We start from the raw sequence: 24346 nt of genomic DNA, 5'->3' as shown, positions 1-24346 counted from the left end.
ATTTGGATTGGGATTGTATTATATCTAAGGATTGCTTTTGGTAGTATTGACATTTTCACAGTATTAAGTCTTCCAATCCATCAGCATGCGATGTTTTTACATTTATATAGTTCTCTTTTAGTTTCTTGCAGTAGTATTTTATAGTTTTCCTTGTAAGTCTTTTATGTCTCTGGTTAGATTTAGCCATAGGTATTTTATCCTTTTGGGGGCTGTTGTAAATGGTATTGATCTCTTGATTTCCTTTTCAGAATCCTCCTTGTCAGTGTAGAGCAACCCAACTGATTTTTGTGTGTTGATCTTATTCCCTGCCACTTTGCTGAATCCTTCTATTAGTTCCAATAACTTTCTTGTGGAGTCTCTCGGATTTTCTTTGTCTAGGATCATGCCAAGGATATGCCATTTTGATAAAATATTTTGAAGGCTTAGACTTTATTACTGATAAAACTGAAAGTTTACAAATGTATTTTATATCACAGAAGAAGTAGCATACTGACAGCCTGCCTGCTAAGGCTTTGGATTCTTTTGAATGGTGCAGTTTTATGAGATGATGTATAAATATAAGTTATCTTGAAATTCTTGTGGTCTCATTTCTGTATAATTAACACATCATTTCTTCTTAGGCTTTGTACCTTATTGAGGAAATATTACTTAAGGCTATTAATTATTAAGTGCTTGCAATGCACTTTCTTCCTCATTTCACTTCTGTTCTTCTTTCCTTATGTCAACTATCTATCTCTAAAATTCTCCCATTCATGCTAAGGTACTTTCTTATTATTCAAGTGTTTTTGAAGAATTGGTATTTTCCAGGATTTCTTCCTAGGCTGGTCAGTTTGCTTGTACCTTTCTTGGCCCTATCCTGATTAAAGTTAGTCCTCGCATAATTTCTCTTTCCTCTTTTTGTTTTTTTCTCATCACTAATTATGTTTGTTCTCTAGGTTCTTAAAGAGTTATTACTTACTGTCTATCAAAGAGCCCTGGTGGCGCAATAGCTAAGAACTCGAGTGCTAACCAAAAGATTGTTGGTTTGAACTCAGTGGCAGCTCCATGGAAGAAAAGACCTGGTGATCTGCTCTTGTAAAGATAACAGCCTAGAAAACTCCATGAGGCAGTTCTACTCTGTTACATGGGGTTGCTATGAGCCAGAATCAGCTCAATGGCACCCTTCTTTAATTTACTTATTATTTAATCGTATATGTTAGGCGTTCATGTAAAGCACCTCAAATTCTGTTTAGAAATAGAGTTTACATTTTAAATAAATACTCTGATTGCTATTGTGATTTGCATTTAAGCCTGACAGATATTTTTATGTTTGTACCGTGTATTACTAAATCTCGAAGTATTGTTTAATTGCATTTGTTTTGCTATGGGTACTTATTTGTTTTTGCCAATATTGTCATTGTAAATTATAATAAATAAGGCTAGCATGGATTCATGTGAGTCCCTTTGTGCAGTGCCATATGCAAATAGACAGTTAATGCAGTTAATGCTATGATGATGATGAAAAATGTCTGCTACTCTTGTCGACTGAACAGCTGTCTGACAATAGACCAAGATTTTCTGAGTGCAGTACTTGCTTAATTTCTGTTATGCTTTTCTTGAAGAGCAAAATGTTTTTATCTATATTTTCAGTGAATTTATGCTAGACCATCTGCTTATAAAGCCCTTTTCCATCATTATCAATTAATATTTATTGGACAACTACTGAGTGCATAGTAATATTGTGCAAACAAAGACCACTCTGCTACCGATAGGCTTATTCATTGACTTAATACTGTATTATTTTTATTAGAAAATAGTAAAACAACAAAAACAAAACCCCAAAGCATAAAATAACATCCAACTTTGAACAATGAAAGATGTTGTATATTACAGGGCTTTCTGCTTAAAGACATGTAAAATTTCAGAAATTCTAAATTAAATTTACATAATTATCTATGATCTGTTTGTCAATAATTCTAACTGAAGTTGTCTTACATTTAGAAAGTCAAATGAGATATCCTATTGCTCTGGTATTTCTAATAAAACTATGTGCCCCTTTTTTGAGAGAAAGCTATTCAGATAAAAACATACCCTCCACTAAGAGCATTTGCTTTTTAATTTTGAAGGAAATCCTGGAAAGTATACTTGTTGGGCTCATGTTTAACTTTACTTGCAAGATTTTTATTAAGATTGTGTAAAAATATAGCCTGTTCCAGTAAAAACAATATCATTTGAGGGAATAATACTCATTACCATTTTTGCTTTTGATTTAAAGCAGCCAAAAGACTTGAATGCCTTTTCAGCCTACCAACTTTGTTCGCAGAAATTAAGGTTTTATTTTGCAGATCGGCAAATTTAATAACATTTGAAGAATGAAATTCTGACACTAGTCAATAGTGATTTTGCTTTTGAGTTATTTTTCTAGTCATGGTAGTGGATTTTTGCTGATTCATCCATGGTCTCTGGCCTAGTTAGTCTTCCATGTGGCCTTTGGCTAAGGTTTAAGGTAAAAGCTAGGGCCATGGAACAGAGCATAAGGAATTTGCTCTCATGGAGATTGAACTTATGACCTTGGTTGGCTTCATTAGCACTGGTTGCCCTAACCAGTCACAGACTCCACAAACGTGGACTTAGTGAAACCAAGATTCTTGCTCATTCACTGGGGAAAATGGGTCAGTAATAAGTGCTCATCAATCTTAACACAGTAATGCCAGTAGGAGCTCTTGTAGACTCCTGAAATAATAATTTTTTCTTTTTTTTTTTTAAAGGAGAGGAGGAAATAGATATCTAGGTTATTGTCAAAGAGAGGCTTTGAACTTTAGATTTCAAAACCTCAGGTAATCTTTAAAGATATTTATTAAGAATTACCATCAGAATAATACCATGGTGGTTAATTTCTGATAAATCTGACTTTAATACATGATACTGGTTGCAGCTTATTACTCCACTTATGCACTTACCACTTCCATCTGGAAAATATCCACTGATTGGCAGCAACTTTTTTGTTTCTTCCTTACTTTGATAGTCCCAAAATTTGCATGATGTCTTAATAGTAATAATCTGTATTGGGTCCCATTTGGACTTCTTTACACAGTTCTGTTTTTACTTTTAATATTTTTATTTTATTGTAGTTATTAGTATAAACTTTTCTTTCCTTGGTCATGCTGAAAAATAAATTTCTTTGAACAATTCAACTAAAATCCACCTAGCTATTTTAGAGTTAGATATTGCTTCAGGGATTTAGAATGCGAATGCGTTGTTTTCTGTCTCAAAAAGAAATTTAATTTTTTTTGGTTTTGTTTTGGTTTTTGTTGGCACAGATAATCCCCGACTGGATGAACTTTAAAGGCTAAAATTTTCCATGACTCTAGCTAGTTTTCTCTCATGTGGGAGGAATCGCTAACTTGATTTAGGAAAAAACAGAATTTGGAAATTCAAAGACCTTGACAGGAATAAAGCCTGTGTTAATTTAAATGAGTGTACTCGTTCTGATCAATAAAATCCTGCTGTGTTGTACATATATATTGCTGTCCAAAATACCTATTATGCTACTAATGTTCAGTGGATTTGTAGGTATGATCGTAGCTTCCAAAAGGGAATTTGGAGATAGACACTCAGATTTCCATCTTAAAAAAAAAATAAAGTTTCCGCCATAGTGTTTTGTACATACTGTTTTAAATATGACAAATGTCTTTAAAGCTATTTAAAATTGCTGATAAACATAAATATAAAAAAATGTGGTTTCAATTTATAGCCTATGCCATTTAACTTGGGTCAGAATTTCATTATAAGGTGAAACTTAAAATATTTGCTGGCTGATTTTTATTTTGCGCCTACAGGAAGAATTTAATTACAAAAATATAAGAGCAACCATTTTCAAATTCTCAGTAACATTGCTTTTTTATTCTTTATTGTTCCTGGAAACAAACCAACAAACAACTCTGACTTGAATGTTCATATCTTCAAGTATAACGATACTGTTGTGTGATATGAGCATAGGCTTGTTTTGTTATAGTTTTGGTTTACCAGTGAATCATCTACATGATCTTGCCCTTGTGACCAGAGGCTGCAATTGTGGTACTGCTGAGTAATTAGGATGAGAGGGGATAGTTTATATTTATAGTTTTTCTCGGGAAATTTCATGACATGTTTGGGAGTTAACGTGACTTTTTTTCATTACAACTCCATCATTCTTAACCTAGCTTGATAGTCCATTTAAAGCAGACAAAGGCCCTTTAATTCCCTAATTTTTCTACATCTTTGAATATGTTATCTGTTAGAGCCTCTTGATAAACACGCCTGTTATCAATTGTAGGAGTTTTCACCTTTACTTGAGATGTCTACAAACATTTTCCTTTTCCCCTTTCCCCTACTCTCTTAAAGGAAAACCTACGTTTTTTTGATTATATACAACTGTGAGAGTTCAGAATCATCTACTTCTAAAAAAACTGCAGTAGTACAATACTCAATATCTTTGTCTTTTTAGTGGAAATAGGCACATTTAAAGAAAAGAAGAAAAAATGTTGTTATTAAAGATTTAAATATGCCCCAGAGACCCTCTATTAATGCTCTTTGTTGTTGCTGTGATCTTAAATGTGTAGGAGACAAGCTGAATCCTGGAGCCAGGCACATGATAGCTTTATAACTAAACTGCTTTTAAGGAAAAAAAAAAAAAAAAGCTTTAAAGGGCAAAATAATGTAGTAATCCAAATTTATTGGCATGTGATTTTTTCCTTCCTTTTTTAACTGCTTTTACTGGGTCAGTTTTAATATATAATTTTAAGTTGCTTGATCTAACTCAAATGGAAAAGAAATCCAGCGTACCCTTATGCACTTAAACGTAGTAAATGAGTTAAAGTTTATTATTAAGGTTTTAAAAAAAAGGCTTGTAGTTTTGGTTTAGTTAATTTTTGTGGTGTTTCTCTTTGAGTAGTAGCTGTGTTTTTAGAAGTTTAAAGTGCATATATATGTAGTAGGTCTTAAGAGTTAGATTTATCTTTCATTTAAAGCTAATAAGATGAAAAATAATATTACTTGTAAATAACATTTATCTTTCATTTTAAACTAGATAATGTAAAAAATTGATTCAGTACTCTGAGCTAGAATATTGCATATGTATTTACTTATTTACTGACTCGTGGTATATGGGAAGCAGGAATAATGTTCAAACTTAATGACATTCTTAGATGGTTTATTGGAAATGTAGTAATTTGCTTTGGGTTGCTCCTCAATACTTCACTTTTGTTCATTAGCTGAACGCAATAGAATTTAAGTTGTCATTGACTAAGTTTTCTAAGACTTACATATCCTTAGAGGAAAAGAAGAAATAAAAAAAAGGGGTCTTAAATAATATTTCAGGCTGCAAGTAGAGCTATAAAAGGAAAATATATTATTTTGGAAAAGCAGTATTATAAATAACTGGTCAGTATTGAAAGTCAAGAGAAAAAGAGTGATACAGATATTTTTCTTTTTATACAAATTCCTGGGTATCCAAGAGAATTAGAGATTCTTTTATTCATATACCTCATATAGGGAAATTTGGATTTTCAAAAAAATAGACAATTGACTTTCAGATGAATTATGTTTTTGTAGAGTATAATTCCATAAAGTAGAAAACACAATTTGATTTATTAAAGTTCGGTTCATTGATTTTTATTTCTTAAACACTGAGTAAAACTGTTAAAATTTATATTAATTATAGCAAATGACGATCACAGCAACTATCTATTTGTGTTAGATTGAAAATACTGTTTTCCACACTGCTCTTTAAAAGGGAATGGATCCTGATAATTGAGGGATCATTTTTTTAGGGGTGGGTGGAGTGGGGAGCATGGTTATGAGTATGGATATTCAAAATTTCAGATGAATTGGAATAGAAGTAAATTGCTTTGTATGACTTGAAGAGGGAGATTTAGAAGCTGGTGAGGATGGTCCAGGAGCTACAAAGAAACCAAATATAGGCTGAGCAAGGTGTAGGTGAACAGGGAAGAAGGAGAATGCCTGGTTTTTGAATAGTCTGTGAGAATTAAGAGAACAGAAATATTTGATAGAAATTTAATGAGTATATTCCATCCACCTACATAGTCATATAAATTCTAGATCCTTCATTATGTTTTTGGTGTGGGGAGGTGATCTTGGGTTGGATACAAATTGGTTCAGAGCTCTGCTTACTCATAAGCAGTGGTTTGAGAGGACTGGTCCTTCCTGATAAAAAAAAAAAAAAAGCATGTCCAAAGTACGTGAGATGAAGTCTTGCCGTCCTCACTTCTAAGGAGCACTCTGGCTATACTTCTTCCAAGACAGACTTACTCGTTCTAGCAGTCCATGGTATATTCAGTATTCTCTGCTAACACCACAATTCAAATGCATCAGTTCTTCAGTTTTCCTTATTCTCTGTCCAGCTATCGCATATATATGAGGTGACTTAAAATATCATGGCTTGGAAAACTCTCAATAAAATAGGCATAGAAGGGAAATTTCTCAACATAATAAAGCATCTATGCAAAACTAACAGACAGCATGATCCTAAATGGAGAGAGTCTGAAAACATTCCCCTTGAGAACAGGAACAAGGCAATGATGCTCTTTATCATCACTCCTATTTAACATTGTGCTGGAAGTCCTAGCTAGAGCAATAAGGCAAGAAAAAGAAATAAAGGGTGTCCAAATTGGTAATAAAGAAGTAAAACTGTTCCTTTTTGTAGACGATATGATACTGTACATAGAAAACCCAAAAGGTTCCATGAGAAAACTACTGGAACTAGTAGATTCAGCACAATAGCAGGAAACAAGATAAACATAGAAAAATCGGTTGGATTCCTATATACCAATAAAGAGAACTAGGAAAAGGAAATCAGGAAAATAATACCATTTATAATACCCCCTAAAAAGATAAAATACTTAGGAATAAATCTAACCAGGGATGTTGTTATGGATTGGAGTGTCCCCCCAAAAATGTATGTGTTAGTTGGGCTGGGTCATGATTCCTGGTATTGTGTGATTTCCTATATGTTGTAAATCCTGCCTCTATGATGTTAATGAGGGAGGAGGGGTGGCAGTTGTGTTAGTGAGGCAGGACTCAACCTACAGGATTGGATTGTCTTTTGAGATACAAAAGAGAGAAGCCAGCAGAGAGACAGGGGGACCTCATACCACCAAGAAAGCAGTGCAGGGAGCAAAGCACCTTTGGACCCAGGGCCCCTGCATGGAGAGGCTCCTAGTCTAGGGGAAGATTAATGAGAAAGCCAACAGAGAGAGAAAGCCTTTCCCTGGAGCTGAAGCCCTGAATTTGGACTTTTAGCCTACTTTTTAAGAAATAAATTTCTCTTTGTTAAAGCCATCCACTTTTGGTGTTTCTGTTATAGCAGCACTAGATGACTAAGACAGATGTAAAAGACCTATACAAAGAAAACTGCAAAACACTACTGCAGGAAATCAAAAGAGATCTACAGAAGTGGAAAAACATACAATGCTCATGGATAGGTAGACTCAACATTGTGAAAATGTCAATTCTACCCAAAGCGATCTACAAATAAAATACTACACAATCCTGATCCAGATACCATCAACATTCTTTAAAAAGATGGAAAAACTAATTGTTAACTTTATATGGAAAGGACAGAGGCCCCAGATAAGTATTGAAGAAGAAGAATAAAGTAGGAGGACTTGTGCTACCTGACCTCAGAACCTACTATACAGCTATAATAGTCGAAACATCCTGATACTGGTACAACGACAGACACATTGACCAATGGGACAGAGTTGAGAACCCAGATGTAAATCCATTCACCTACGGTTATCTGATCTTTGACAAGGGCCCAAAGTCCATCAAATGGGGAAAAGACATTTTTAACAAATGGCGCTGACAAAACTGGATGTCCATCTGTAAAAAAAGAAATAAGACCCACACCTCGCATTATACACAAAAACTAATTCAAAATGGATCAAAGATCTAAGTATAAAACCAAAATCTATAAACATCATAGAAGAAAAAATAGAGTCAATGCTAGAGGCCCTAATACATGACATTAACAGGATACAAACCATAACTAACAATGCACAAACACCAGAAGGTAAGCTAGATAACTGAGATCTTCTGAAAATTAAACACTTATGCTCATCAAAAGACTTCACCAAAAGAGTGAAAAGAGAACATAAAGACTGGGAAAAAATTTTTGGCTATGACAAATCTGACAAAATTCTGATCTCTAAAATCTACAGGAAAATCCAGTACCTCAACAACAAAAAGGCAGATAATCCAATTAAAAATTGGGCAAAGGATATGAACAGACGCTTCACCAAAGGAGACATTCAAGTGGCTAACAGATACATGAGGAAACGCTTGTGATTAGTAGCCATTAGAGAAATCCAAATCAAAACCACAATGAGATACCATCTCACCTCGACATTACTGGCACGAATCAAAAAAACAGACAATAACGAATGTTGGAGTGGCTTCAGGGAGGTTGGAACTCTTATGCAATGCTGGTGGGAGTGGAAAACGGTACAACCATTTTGGAAAACAATATGGCGTTTCCTTAGAAAGCTAGAAATAGAAATACCATATGATCCAGCAATTCTACTTCTAGGAATGTATCCTAGAGAAATAAGAGCAGTCACATAATAGACATATGCACACCCATGTTCGTTGCTGCTCTGTTCACAAAAGCAAAAAGATGGAAACAGCCTAGATACCTACCAACAGATGAATGGATAAACTATGATACATACACACAGTGGAATACCACGCAACAATAAAGAAAAATGATGAATCTGCAAAGCATCTCACAACGTGGGTGAACCTGGAAGGCATTATGCTGAGTGAAGTAAGTCAATCACAAACGGACAGATATTGTATGAGGCCACTACTATAAAAACTCATGAAAAGATTTACACACAAAAAGAAGCAATCTTTGATGGTTATGAGGGAAGGGAGGGGTGAGAATGGAAAAGCATTAAATAGACAATAGATAAGTGGTAACCTTGGTGAAATGTAAAACAGTACACAATACTGGGAAAGTCAGCACAACTTGTATAAGGCAAGGTCATGGAAGCTCCATACCAAAAAACCAAACCCACTGCTGTCGAGTTGATTCTGACTCATAGTGACCCTATAGGACAGAGTAGAACTGCACCATAGAGTTTCCAAGGAGCCTGGAGGGTTCGAACTGCTGACCTCTTAGCAGCCGTAGCTCTTAACCACTATACCACCAGGGTTTCTGGAGCTCCATAGACACATCCAAACTCTCTGAGAGACTGAATTACTGGTCTAAGGGATGTGAGGACCATGGTCTCGAGGACCATCTGGCTCAATTGGCATAACATAGTTCATAAAGAAAATGTTCTACATTCTACTTCGGTGAGTAGTGTCTGGGGCCTTAAAAGCTTATGAGCAGCCACTGGTCTCACCTGGTCTGGAGCAAGGGAGAATGAAGAAGACAGAAGACACAAGGGAAAGATTAGTCCAAATAAGCACCACAGCCTTCACCATACTGAGTCCAGCACAACTAGATGGCACCTAGCTACCACCATCAACTGCTTTGACAGGGATCACAATACAGGGTCCCGGACAGAGCTGGAGAAAAATGTGGAACAAAATTCTAACTAAAAAAAAAAAAAAATCCAGACTTAACAGTCTGTCAGAGACTGGAGAAACCCAGAGAGTATGGTCCCTGACACCCTTATAGCTCAGTAGTGAAGTCACTCCTGAGGTTCACCCTTCAGCCAAAGATTGTTATTGCTGATAGGTGCCATAGAATCGGTTCTGACTCAGAGCAGCTCTACATATAACAGAATGAAACACTGCCTGGTCCTGTGCCATCCTCACAAATGTTGCTATGCTTGAGCCCATTGTTGTAGCCACTGTGTCAATCCATCTCGTTGAGGGTCTTCCTCTTTTTCACTGACCCTCTAGTTTACCAAGCATGATGTCCTTTTCCAGGGACTGATCCCTCTTGAGAACATGTCCAAAGTATGTGAGATGTAGTCTCACTTTCCTTGCTTCTAAGGAGCATTCTGGTTGTACTTCTCCCAAGACAGATTTATTATTTTGGCAGTCCATGGTATATTCAGTTATACCATTAGATTAGACAGGCCCATAAAACAAAATGAGACTAAATGGGTACACTAGCCCAGGGGCAAAGATGAGAAGGCAGGAGGGGTCAGGAAATCCAGTAGTGAGGAACTCAAGGTCAAGAAGGGGAGAATGTTGATATGTCGTGAGGTTGGTAACCAATGCCTCAAAACAATATTTGTATTAATTGTTTAATGAGAAGCTAGTGTGTTCTGTAAACCTTCATCAAAGCTACAATAAAAATAATACTGTGGCTTGGGTCGGGCACACCTTAGTCCCCAAGGTGACATCTTTGCTTTTTCAATACTTTAAATACTTTCAAATCGGCCTTTGTAGCCAATTTGCCAAATGCAATATGTCATTTGATTTCTTGACTGCTGCTTCCATGAGTGTTAATTGTGGATCCAATTAAAATGAAATCCTTGGCAATGTCAGTCTTTTCTCCGTTGATCATGATATTGCTTATTGGTCCAGTTGTGAGGATTTTTGTTTTCTTTATGTTGAGGTGTAATCCATACTGAGGGCTGTAGTCTTTGATTCTCACCAGTAAGTGCTGCAAGTTCTCTTTGCTTTCAGGAAGCAAGGTTGTGTCATCTCCATATCGCAGGATGTTAATGAGTCTTCCACCAATCCTGATGCCACATGCTTATTCATATACCAGGTTCTTGGATTATCTGCTCAACATACAGGTTGAGTAAGTATGGCAAAAGGATACAGCCCTGACACACACCTTTCCTAATTTTAAACCACACCGTATCCATTTGTTCTGCTTGAAAGTTTGACTGTTGGTCTCTCAGGTTCCTCATGAGCACAATCAAGTGTTCATGGAATTCCCATTTTTCGCAGTGTTATCCATAAGTTGTTGTGATCCACACACACAGTCAAACGCCTTCGCATAGTCATAAAACACAGGTAAACATCTTTCTAATATTCTCTGCTTTCAGACAGGATCTATATAACATCAGCAATGATACCCCTCAGTCCATATCCTCCTCTGAACCTGGCTTGTATTTCTGGCGGTTCTGTCGATGTACTACTGCAACTATTCTTGAATTATCTTCAGCAGAATTTTACTTGCGTATGATATTATTGGGAAACCCTGGTGGTGTAGTGGTTAAGAGCTACAGCTGCTAACCAAAAGGTCGGCAGTTCAAATCCACCAGGCACTCCTTGGAAACTCTATGGGGCAGTTCTACTCTGTCTTATAGGGTCGCTGTGAGTTGGAATTGACTCCACGGCAGTGGGTATGATACTAGTGATACTGTTTGATAATTTCTGTGTTTGTTTGGGTCGCTTTTCTTTGCAATGGGCATAAGTATGGATCTCTTCAAGTCGGTTGGCCAGGTAGCTGTCTTCCAAATTTCTGGGTATAGACCAGTTAGCATATCCACCGTTTCATCTGGTTGTTGAATCATCTCAGCTGGTATTCTGTCGATTCCTGGAGCCTTGCTTTTCACCAATGCCTTCAGTGCAGCTTGGAGTTCTTCCTTCTGTACCCTTAGTTCTTGATCATATGTTACCTCTTGAAATGGTTGAACATCAACCAATTCTTTTTGGTACAGTGACTCTGTATTCCTTTCATCTCCTTTTGAAACTTCCTGCGTCATTCAATATTTTGCACATAGAATCCTTCAAAATTGCAACTCAAGGCTTTAGTTCTTTTGCAGTTGTTTCAGCTTGAGAAATGCCGAGCGTGCTCTTCCTTATTGGCTTTCTAACTCCCAGGTTTTGCACATTTCATTATAATACTTTGTTTTCTTGAGCTGCCCTTTGAAATTTTGTGTGCAGCTCTTTTTTGTCATCATTTCTTCCATTCGGTTTAGCTACTCTGTGTTCAAGAGCAAGTTTTAGAGTTTCTTTTGATACCCATTTTGATCTTCTTGAGATGGTCCCCAAATTTAGGTGTGATATACTCAAGGTCGTATTTTCCTTCTGTGGACATATTTTAATATTCTTCATCTTCAGCCTGAACTCGCATACAAGCAATTGATGATCTGTTCTTCAGTTGGCCCCTGGCCTTGTTCTGACTGATGATGTTAAACTTTTCCATTGTCTCTTTCCACAGATGTAGTTGATTTGATTTCTGTGTTTTGCATCTGGTGAGGTCCATGTGTGTAGTCACTGTTTATGTTGTTGAAAAAAGTTATTTGCAGTGAATACATCGTTGGTCTTGGAAAATTCTATCATGCGATCTCCAGCATCATTTCTATCACCAAGGCCATATTTTCCAACTACAATTCCTTCTTTTTTTTTCTAAGTTTCGCATTCTAATCACCAGTAATTATCATTGCATCACGATTGCATGTGTAGTCAATTTCATACTGCAGAAGTTGGTAAAAATCTTCCATTTCTTCATCTTTGGCATCAGTGGTTGATGCAAAAATTTGAATAATAGTCATATTAATGTCTTCCATGTAGACATATGTATATTATCCTATCACTGACAACGTTGTACTTCAGGATTGATCTTGATGATGACTGTGATGCAATTCTCTTAAATTTGTTATTCCTGGCACAGTAGATCATATGATTGTCTGATTCCAAATGGGTAGTCCCAGTCCATGTTCAGCCTAAGGTCCGATGAGTGGCAGGGTGGGGGAGGGGAGGAGGAATGGGAAAGAAACTAGAATCTGTTACAATGAACTATGAATTTGACTCTGAGTTAAAACTGGTGGGTGAAACTTTAAGTTTATTGCATAGCTGTAACTCCCTCAATGCATTAATTACTGTGGTAGTTTTAACATAATTCAACAGATTATTGGGCACTCTCCCTTTGGGACGTTGAGCTTAATTGTTTACCCTTAGACTTTGGGTTGGACTTCATGACTCTCTTCTAACAAATTGAGTATGTAAAGGGAAGAATACTAATTTTATGGTGGAGAAACTTGACAGACCAGACCGTGTATAACCTTACCTTAAGCAAGTGATCAAGGTTAACATCACCAGTCATTAATCAGGTTAGTATTATGTATCCTATGATGTGATGTGATGAGAAGGGCACTTTAATTCTGTGGTATCCTTCCCCCAAATTTATAAGCCCAGTTAATCATGAGAAAACACCAGAAACACCCAAATTGAACATTCTACAAAGTACTAGACCAGTAATTTTAAAAAATGTTGAGATCATGAAAAACAAGAAAAGATTGATAAGCTTTCACAGGCTGACAGAGGCTGAGACAAGACAACTAAATGTAACGTAGTGTCCCGTATTGGATCTTGGAAGAAGGCACGTTAGTAGAAAAACTAACGATATTCTAATAAAGTCTGTAGTTTAGTTAATGGTTTTGTAGTAATGTTAATGTATTAGTTTTGATAAACATATCGTAGTTCTGTAAGATGTTAATATTAAGGAAAATTGAGTAAAGGACGTTTGGGAACTCTGAACTATTTTTAAAATTCTGAAATAATTTTGAAGTAAAAGGCTTTAAAAAAAACCATCCAGGGAATTTCTTTCTAAAGAAAAGATTAAAATGATGAATTGTAAAGAAAGGAAAAGATCAGTACCTCTTTGATGTAAACCCCAAAATAAATATTATTTTTCAACACAGCTCCACTGAGATAATGATTTTTAACAGTGAAAGACAACTTAGTGCTTGAGAAATATGGCGATTAAGAAAAAATGGAGATATCGGGAAAGCCTACATCTGTGTGAAGAACATTGCAAAATAAAGTTATTCAGAGTTTATAAAGGGGTATTTATCCCTCCAACTGGTGTTTACCGCCTACTGTGTGCCAAGTACTGTGTTGGAAATACAATATGATCATGACAGATCAGGTCTTGGCCTTCTGAAACTTATGCCTTAGTGACACAAAAGCTTTTGTGTTACTCTTCGGAAATGTCAGCCTCTTGATAAATGAGGATTTTTTTGAACCATGTTTTGAAAGACTATTTTGAATGCCTAATTAAGTAAAAGTAGTTATTGTTAATGTGTTTAATAAAAATAATAAGCAAACTCTAGCGAAATGTTAACAAATCTTGTTTTTTAACGTGAAATGTTACAGGAGTTTTAAAATTTAATTTTTGGAAATCCTAGAAAAGGGGCAAGAATGAATTAATTTTAGTTAATAAGTTGGAAAAGCTTCTTCACTGGAGAATTTTTGGGGTTTAAATTCTTAAGTTAAGCTCTTTGTGTTGCAGCATGAGGTTGAGTTTTAATGGCCCAGAGGCGGCTTCTACTGTTTCTCTTGCCCCAGTGAGCAGGGGCAGAGGAGGAAACAGCATCCGAAACATGGCGAGGTACACAAAGTCACATTGCAAGGATCATTTTATTTTAGCTACTCCTGGTTCATAGCTGCCATGTCTCCCAAGTTAGAATTTGAACTCTCCCCCTACCCCTGCCCTCACCCTCATACCAATTTTTGGAAAGCTGTGATGTTGTTTCCTTTATTTGGCACTTCAACTTCTTTACAGCTTTGGAAGGACTCTTGTGTTTGAGGCAAACTCTTCTTCTCTGAAGTTATTTAGTCCTTCTCTCTTCCTCATGTTCAGCCTCAAGTAATGTCACCCAGCTTGGGTGAGTCTTCACTGTCAGCTCATTTGGAATGGATTCTTTTCAGGAGTTTGAATCTGGAAGTGGCAGCTGGCTGTTCCTGTAGTTTGATGGATCTTATCAACTGCCTAAAGAAGTCTTCCTTAGAATCACTCCTGTATGGAAAAGTGTAGGCTGGTTTTTAGTCCAATGAAAAATATGGAAAAGGTAATTGATTAAGTTTAACTCATAAAAAAGTAGGATTAGGTTAGAATGATGATGATGAATAAGATAGTAAAAAATTAAAAAATGAATTGATAAAAAAGTAGCAACATCTTTCTCTCTCTCACACGCACACATAAACACATGCCCTCTCTCTCTTTCTCACACATACATTGATTGGGAAGACCAAGGAAGCATGAAGAAAATAAAGAAGGCAGCGGTAATTTTCTAGGATCAAAAATCAAAATCATCTGATAACTACTTGAAAGGCATTGTGCTTTTTAATACTTGATCAATTTTAATAATTCAGTAATTTTAATGGTTGTCTTTTATTGAGCAGTTACTGTGTGCCAGGTATTGTCCTATGTGCTTTACAAGTAGCAAATTAACTTAGTTTTCACCCCAACTATATAAGGTTGGTATTATTTCAGTGTGGTGAGGCCATGCTGTTCAATGGTTAAGAACCAGGCAGCCTGAATCTATGCTCTGTTTCTGTTACTGAGTGACCTTGGGCAAGTTATTTAACTCTCTGTGCCCCGATTTTCCCCCAAATAAAATGGCCTTAATGATAACTCATGGAATTATTACAAGGATAAAAATTATATATGAGTATATATAAAGTAATTAATGAGAGTGGTAATAGTAAACTCTATAAAAATGGTATAATGTTATTGTAATATTATTATATTACAAAATATAACTTTTCATTTTGATGATGTGTCTCTTCTTTTTTACCCAATTGCTGCTTAACCCATGACAGTGGGGGCCATGGCAGAGCAGACAGTAATCTTATGGGTAAAGGGGCCATGATTATTTCATATACATGCTTAGAAGTAATGCCTACCACAATGCCTGACACATAGAAAGCACACTTAGTAGATATTTGTTGAATTCATAAGTTAATGAAATTGATTATGATTGAGTATGTTTGCGTCAAAGCCACTTTCAACATGTTCTGCCCTTTCCCTATGAATAGTTTTTCCATTGAGCCCATATGTCTTGGTGGAAAAGACTTCTGGCATTTTGGCCTTTCTCAATTTGTATGTCTTCTGCACATACAGCTCGCTAAGTCTAAATGCTAAAATTGTCAGAAGTTTTTTTTTTTTTAATAAGTGGAATACCTTTTAGATGTTTTTGAAAGACTGCTCCAAGTATAACTTTTTTTCCCTTAAGTTTAATTTTTTTTTTTTAGCACAGGAGAAACAAAAACAAACACTTTTATGTCTAACTATTAAAATTTATATTCTCTTAAAGTTATTTTTTTGATTTTATTAAAGGGAGGAAAATATAGAAAAGAATGCTTTCTCTTCTCTATGTGAGGTATGGTTTGAAGAGCTAGTTAGATGTAATAAAATATTGTATATGTAATAATGATGTAAAAAAATGATGTAATGTTGAGCATATTTTTCAGAATTTTTAGGGAGCTAGTTTTTGATATTATGTCTAAATAGTTGAACAGATAATATAACTTTTAAATACTATTATTTCAGTGGTAAGCTTGTTTCCGAGACAACTGTTAACTATCTAGGCTCTCTAAGTATGTAACAAAATTCCCACAAATGAGAAAAAAAAAAAAATGAAACTAGATGAAAATTTTTATGAAGATCAGGAAGTTGTTTATATTTGATCCCCACTAAAATGTCCTTAGGAATTCAGTGCTTGAGCAGGCTGTACTCATTTATAGATTTTGTCTAACTCATAACCCTCTCCTTCCCCACCTTTTTATTAATAAATACTACTAGTGGCTTTCAGTTTTATAAATTTTTTTGAATACATTTTTTGCAATGATTTTCATTCTAGGCACTGAAGAAACAAGAAGCTAAAGCAGATGAGAATGAAGATGTAATGAAAAATAAGCTAAGACAAACGGAAGCTGAGAAGAGTCAAGTAAGATATTGAAAGTTACTTTTCAAAGATTAATGCTTTTTTGAGACTGTGTTGGCATCTCCTGTCTGGAGGGGAGATGAGAGGGCAGAGGGGGCCAGAAGCTGCCCGAACGGACATGAGGAGAGAAAGTGGAGGGAAGGACTGTGCTGTCTCATGAGGGGGAGAGCAATTAGGAGAGAATAGCAAGGTATATATAAATTTTTGTATGAGAGACTGACTTGATTTATAAACTTTCACTTAAAGCACAGTAAAAATTAAAAAAAAAAAAAGGTTTGGAAGTACAATAACCTTAACTTATGACATAGGACTGTTTTTGAAAAATAATATATGAATAAAATTTAAAAAGGATTTTCAGCAGTTTAAGAATTTTTTCATGTGAACCAATTTGTGTTTCTTAATTATAAATTAAATTTAAATTTAATTTCATTAAAAAAAAAAAGAATGATGCTTTTCGGATCCAGTGATATTCGCTGAGTGCCTTGAAAAGTGTCTCTGAAGTCATTCATTATAACGCAGTGAAGTCTGTTTGGATGTGGAGTCCCTTGGTTTGATGGCTGTGTCACTCTCTGCTAAGTGCCCTTGGAAACATACCCAGGTTTTTTGCCACCTTGTTGTCTATGGTTGCTCTGTTCTCCTAGAGGAGACTTAAACTTTACCTTCCCTGTCTGGGGAACATTTAAAGAGCCTGACTTTGCTGCAGCTTTCGGAAAGACCTGTTATTTGAAAGCTGGATATTTTGGGTATATTTAAATTCATTGTAGAATATAAATATAGTTTAATAGCCTAGTTCTGAAAACGTTCTCTAGTCTCATAAATATTAAGGACTTTTGACGTAAATTCATGTCTGTGAGCACACAGAGCCTGGCAGTTTAGAGTTAGAAAGGCATTCAGAGGCAGGTGAATAGAATTAAGGGTGAGGCCAATGTGATGCATGATAACATAAAAATTTGACTTTATTTAATGGTCTCTGTATCACTTCTTTTTAATCTACCCCCCCTTTTTTTTTTTTTACTTTATTTTATTTTACTAACCTATGTAAAATTAAGTAAGGCTTCCATATTGGCTTCTTAGAAGGCAAGCTATGTTAGGTTGTGGATTTTGCCCTTTGGAAGATGCGGTTGCATAGGGATCATGACCAATATGGGCCTTGGTCAATTTCAATAGCATCTTGGATGGAAGTGTAATTTCTTTTCTCTTTATTTCTTCATAGAAACAGGAGAACAAATCAGACTGTATATATAGTCTCTCTGTGTGTGTGTGTGTGAATTCTGTGATGCCACATGTACTTTACTCCTGTTTCTTAATATACCATTTATTTTATGACCCAAATGTATAATTAAAAAAATTACATGGCTGGATTTAATTTTTTTTTTTTAATTTTGAAATAACTATAGATATATGTGATGTTGCAGAGAACAAAAGTATGGAGAGATCCTATGTACTCTTCACTCAGCTTCCTCCAGTAGTAACATTTTGCATAACTGTGGTCCATTATTAGACCAGGACGATTGACATTGATATAATCCCATAGAGTTTATTCAGATATCATCAGTTTTACATACACTTACCTGTGTGTGTATGTGTATTTGTAGTTCTATGCAATTTTATTTCTTGTGTGGATTCATGATACCACCACCACAATCAACTTATAGAATTGTTTTATGACCACTAGGCTCCCTTGTGTTGTTCCTTGATAGCCATACCCACAACATGTACTGTTTTAAAGGATTAATATATAGAAAGTAGGTTTTTTTTTTGGTTTAGTTTGTTCAAATGACATGATAATTCATAGTTACTATTACTAATATGGAGCCCTGGTGGCTCAGTGGTTAAGAGCTCGGCTGCTAACCAAAAGGTCCGCAGTTCAAACTCACCAGCTGCTCCTTGGAAACCCTGTGGGGCAGTTGTACTCTGTCCTACAGGGTTGCTGTGAGTCGGCATTGACTCAACGGCAATAGGTTTGTTACTAATTTAGGATCCCTGGTAGTACAGTGGTTAATGCGCTTGGCTGCTAACTCACAGGTTGGTGGTTCGAACCTACTGGTCGCTCCTTGGGAGAAAGATGTGACAGGCTACTTCTGTAAAGATTTTCAGCCTCAGAAACCCTATGGGGCAGTTCTCCTCTTTCCTATAGGGTTGCTATGAGTTGAATTGACTCAACAGCAGGGAGTTTTGGTGTGGGGGGTTATTACCCATCTAGCTAAAAACATCTTAATATAAATATGTGATAAAAAAAAGCTACTTTACTGTTATAAAGTCCAAGTAAGTCTGTTACTGTTGTTGTGTATCATCGAGTCAATTCCAACTCATACTGACCCTGTAGGATAGAATAAAACAGCCCCATAGAGTTTCCTTCGCTGTAATTTTTATGGGAGCAGATTACCAGGTCTCTTCCCCTGCAGAGCCACTGGTGAGTTCAAAATGCTGACCTTTTGTTTAGCAGCCAAGTTCTTTAACTATATGTAAGCTCTGAGTTTTTAACAACTGGTATCTCTCCTGTTACATTTTTCAACTTGACGTAGGCTAGGCATGTTCAGACTTTGTTGGGTATTTAGTTATCTAACTGGCCCCTCATTCCATTGATATTTATCTAGTTGCAATATTATTAAGAAAATTTTCAATTTCTTGCTCTGATATTTTAAAATTTCCACTGAAATGAAAGATTAGGAATTTAAAAGATCACCAGTTAAAAGAAATACACTTTGAGTTATTGGGTCCTTGCAGTGTTTATCCTAGCTCAGTTCATTTGACAGCATATGTGACAATTAAAAGAAAAAATTGTTTTAGAATTTAGGTTACAATGTTTTATTGCTGAAGGGATCTTATAACCAAAATAACCAAACCTGTTACCGTGGAGTTGATTCCGATGCATGGCAATCCTATAAGACAGAGTAGAATTGTCCTGGGATTTCCAAGGCTGTAATCTTTACAGAAGCAGACTGCCACATCTTTCTCTCATGGAGCAGCTGATGGGTTTGAACTACTGACCTTAGGGTTAGTAGCCAGGCGTTTAACCATTGCATGACCAGGGCTCCTTGGAAGGGATCTTAAAAAAACCAAAAACCCGTTGCTGTTTAGTCTGTTCCAACTCATGGCAACCCAAAGTAGAACTGCCCCATAGGGTTTCCAAGGAGCAGCTGGTACATTTGAACTGCTGACCTTCTGGTTAGCAGCCGAGCTCTTAACCACTCTGCCACCAGAGCTCTGGAATGGACCTTAGAGATTGTCAAATACAAAATTCTTATTTTAGAGATGACAGAATAGAGACATGAGGAGTAAAGTCTTAATCAGGATCCCGAGGTCTGGTCTAGTTCATTTTATATTATACAATTCACATTATTATTATTTTTATTTTATTATACTGTAGATGAAGGTTTAAACAAACTAGTTTCTCATTAAACACTTAGTACACATATTGTTTTATGACATTGGTTTACAACCCCATGACATGTCAACACTCTCCCTTCTCGACCTTGGGTTCCCTATTACCAGCTTTCCTGTCCCCTCCTGACTTCTAGTCTGTGCTCCTGGGCTGGTGTGCCCCTTTAGTCTTATTTTGTTTTATGGGCCTGTCTAATCTTTGGCTGGCAATTCACATTATTTTAATGAAAGTATTGATACATGTTTATAGCAAGATATTTACCCTTGCATATTAGCTGTAAATAGCTTCTGGAAACTTTCCCACTTTTTTCCTCTTAAACTTTTCCTATAATAAATTAATTATCTTCCACCCCACTGGATCTTAAAGCATTTTTCTTTATCCTCTAGCTTGAACAGGAGCTGGAGCTATCCCGAAGGTTATTGAATCAATCAGAAGGCAGCAGAGAAACACTTATGTATCAGGTAAGTCTATACACGCTATGAAGATATGCTTTTATATTAAATCAGGATTGATTCTCCTCTGTTAAATGTCTTATGAAAGAGGAGAGAAAAAAAAAAAACAGGTCTAGAAAATTTTTTCCCTAATGAATGTATATTAGCATACGTAAGCAAAAGATGGAAATCTTTTCAGAAAGATTCAGAGAAAGCTAGTACAAAACACAGGTCCAGGTTCCCACTGTGACAGTGTATCTTGCTGATTGCTGCTACAACTCTCTTAGCGTGAGCAGTGTAGAAGTAGACTGGATGTGTGAGATAAATTTCCCCAGGAGCTTAATTTTATTCCAGAAGGCATTGAAGAGTGAAGGAAGGAGCAAAATGCATAAAGCAGACCTTTACGTGTTCAGGTTACTTTGATTGCATCATTGTCTTATATTCAGGTTTTCAAGATGTCACCTACCCCCTTTTAACCAAAGATAAAGCTTAATTTTTAAGCATAACATTTTGCAGTCCATTAGCCCGTAATGGGAGTTTGGCGCTTCTGATATTTAAAGTTCAATAACTTTAAATAGCCATCTTTTATAATACATTGGATAAAGGCACATGGATTTCTAACTGCCTCTATGCCTGTGTTTAATATAAACTGCAAATGTACCTTCCTCCATTTTGAGGTGTGCGTTATATAACTCAGTTACATAATGTGCTTGGTAAGCAAAGGTGTCAGGCATCATAGATGTTCAGACGGAGTATTACTTTTTGACAGTTGGTACTGAAAATACAGCACCTGTTTTAACAAAACTTTAAAAAATGTTCATTGACTTTGTTCTGTAGTCAGTGACCACATGGAATTAATGTTGGCAGAATTCAGACTTACTGTTTTGAAGATTTATGTTTGTATTCAAATCTATTCTGATTTTTTTGGAACACTGATTCATAATCTCTAATTTCAGTTTTCGAAGCAACATATTTCTGTGTTTAGGTTGTCATTGTGACTTTAGCTGAGCCTTTTTGCCACTGCTGACTTTGTTTAACAGTCGTTGGGGAAGTTCTTGCCATGTGCTAGGCTGTATGCTCGTCTCTAGAAATACAAAGATGAGTAGACAGTCCCCTACCTCAAGGAGCTCATAATTTATTCGACAGCATTTTATTGCTTATTTATTTTGCTTACTTTTTGAATATAAAAATATGCCCAATCATGATCCTTTTACTTTAATTTGCCAACTATAGTTAGTTCCCAACTTACAATAGGGTTCCATGCAAACGATTCTGTTGTAAGGCAGTTCTGACATAAGCTGAATACCTCTTTTTTGTTTTTAGTTTTCATTATTATCGCCTTTTTTAAAAAACAATATCTTTATAAATTCAATCCTTGAGCAACTGCAAGTAAACATCTGAGAATGATAACATCAGCAGGTTACGTACTGTAACACTGTCTGTAGTACATATCACTAATGATAAGATGTATAAAAAAAAGAAACATGGACGGTAGTAAGTGCAGTTCATCGTAACTTGTATACGTTATAAGTCGGTGAATGCCTGGAGTAGATTATGTTCACATGGAAGAAAATAGGTGAAAATTATAAGAACATGAGAATACAAAGTACATAATTGGAAGTGGTTTGGATTAATGGTGGAATGGACTGGATCAAAATAAGTTTTTTTTTTTTTTTAATGTGGTCACATTCTTTTTGACATGGACACAGGGAAGGAAAAGACATTTATTCTTTGTGGAAGGGATGGGAGGAATGAAGAAATGGAACGAGATAATTCCGTTGTGCTTGGTATAGCAGGGACACCTTGTATTTACAGTAGCTCATTAGAAGTAATTTTTTTTCCCAAGGGACATAATTGGTTATAATTGTAAGTCGAATTAATTTTTTTCCTGCTTTCGAAAACTGGTAACAGTTTCATTTTTAACATATTATATTTAGATAGAAGAACTGCGGACACAGCTAATGAAAGCAGAAGGCGATCGAAAGGGTTTACAACATCAAGTATCTCAGATTTCCAAGCAACAGTCAAACCATCAGGATGAACAAGCAGATGACTGGAGGTTTAGGAGAGGTAAAATTCTGATTTGTAAATGTGTGGGTTTTTTTAGGTTTCTTAGAAAATGGAGTCCTTGGGTGCTGCAAACTGTTAACATGTTTGGCTGCTAACCAAAAAGTTGTCAATGTGAGTCCTCAGAAAAACGGCCTGGTGATTTACTTCAGAAAAGCCAACTATTGAAAACTCTATGGAGCACAGTTCTACTCTGGCATGCGTGGGGCCTGGCACACATAAGTGAGGATCGACTTGATTGCAACTGGTCTTAGAGTGCATTCATTCTGTTAGGCTATTGTCAGCATATCAATTTCTTGATCTACTGCAAGGTTTTCGAACAGGTTAAACGTAATCTGGTATCTAGCCTTGATATCTTCTCTGTCTGATTTCTAAACCCATTTCAGTTGTCAGACCTGCTTATCTTGTGGGACTTTTCTTTAGAAAGAACCAGCAAAGCTAGTAGTGGATTTTTTTTACCCCAAATTCCAACTCCTATACCTCAACGTGTGTGTCCATGTTTGTCTTTGTATTTAAGTTGTGAATATCCGCAATTTTTTACTTTCTCTTATTCCAGTTTTCAATATATATGAGCAACTAAAATTAAGCACCTGTCTTTTTTGTTATCTGGAGATTAACCCACTGCCGTTGAGTCGATTCTGACTTATTGCGACCCTATAAGACAGAGTAGAACTGCCCCATAGAGTTTCCAAGGAGTGCCTGGTGGATTTGAACTGCCGATCTCTTGGTTAGCAGCTGTAGCACTTAACCACTGTGCCACCAGGGTTTCCTCTGGAGATTAGTTACAAAAATTATTCACCTCCCAGATGTAGTCATGAATCTTTGAGCCATATGACTAGCTTTTTCTTATATGGATTGGGAAGGCTTTTTGTTTGCAAACGTTAGAATACCTGTTCAGCAGAGGTCTTGATTTAGGTTGTGAAATTTAATGACTGTATATGTATTTCTTTTTGAAAGTTCAGGTTTATCAAAAATGGTGATATCCAGATTGTATGATGGTTTCTAATGTGCTTGTCCAGATTGCTCAGGTTGTAGATTATTTCGGTAATGAGACTTCTTACTCGAATGCCCAAATTATCGGAGAAACTCTTGTAAGCGTTATGATGTACTGTTACCTTTAGGAAAGGTAAATATTTCCCCAGGATCCTCACATGTAATTCAGTATGTTGTCTAATCTAGAATTTCCACATTGCCAGAAAATCTTTAAAAGATGTCAAATTTTGACATAGCCATCTAATATGGATCATGATGTTGGATTAAATACCATTTGGTATCTATTTTCATTTATTTTTAAAAAAGTAAAATCCTAAACTTTTAGATTATTCATCAAATTTTCATTAAGATATACATGGGAACTCTCATTTTGTTTGAAAAACACATCTGTGACACATTTCTTATATGTTTTGGTGCCTCATAAAATCTAATAATTTTTGGCATAAGCCTTTGAAGAGTAGAAGAATCTCACTTTTATTTACTACTTAACCGGGTCTTAAAAAAATGTCTTTGAAATTTCTTTTTTCAATGTGATAATGGACTTCTGCACGTCTTTTAACAATTCTAATTTTTTTCCCCATCTTTATAAAATACTTGTATTATCTAAAAACAATTCTCTGTGAGAAGTCACACTCATTGTCACATTCCAGGTGCTCTTTATTCTTCCACCCGCTGAGAAAGGGCTTCTACCGTTGCTACTAAATTGACCTCACTTAGGTTACTTGTGGTCTCCTCAGTCACATCCAAAGGAACCTTTCCATTACTTATCTTACTTGACCCTTGTTTATATCCTCTTCCTTCTTGAAAGGCTTTCACTGATTTCAGTGCCATCACTGTTTCTTGGT

The 24346-nt window shown here is 35.9% G+C and overlaps 1 protein-coding gene across 10 annotated transcripts in view; it reads left to right on the top strand.

Annotated features, from left to right (window-relative positions):
• CEP128 (centrosomal protein 128) overlaps positions 1-24346 on the top strand; it is a 523299-nt gene that overhangs the window by 113400 nt on the left and 385553 nt on the right. For all 10 annotated transcript variants that reach the window (XM_049899763.1, XM_049899764.1, XM_049899760.1 and 7 more), the window contains 3 exons: positions 16542-16628; positions 20397-20471; positions 22379-22511. In XM_049899763.1, coding sequence (XP_049755720.1) covers positions 16542-16628; positions 20397-20471; positions 22379-22511 — 295 coding nt within the window. The remainder of the gene's footprint in view (positions 1-16541; positions 16629-20396; positions 20472-22378; positions 22512-24346) is intronic.

Source organism: Elephas maximus, chromosome 10 (assembly GCF_024166365.1).
Source record: "Elephas maximus indicus isolate mEleMax1 chromosome 10, mEleMax1 primary haplotype, whole genome shotgun sequence".
Classification (NCBI taxonomy): domain Eukaryota; kingdom Metazoa; phylum Chordata; class Mammalia; order Proboscidea; family Elephantidae; genus Elephas; species Elephas maximus.
The sequence above is the reverse complement of the archived record's forward strand: the minus strand, read 5'-3'. Positions and strand labels throughout refer to the sequence as shown.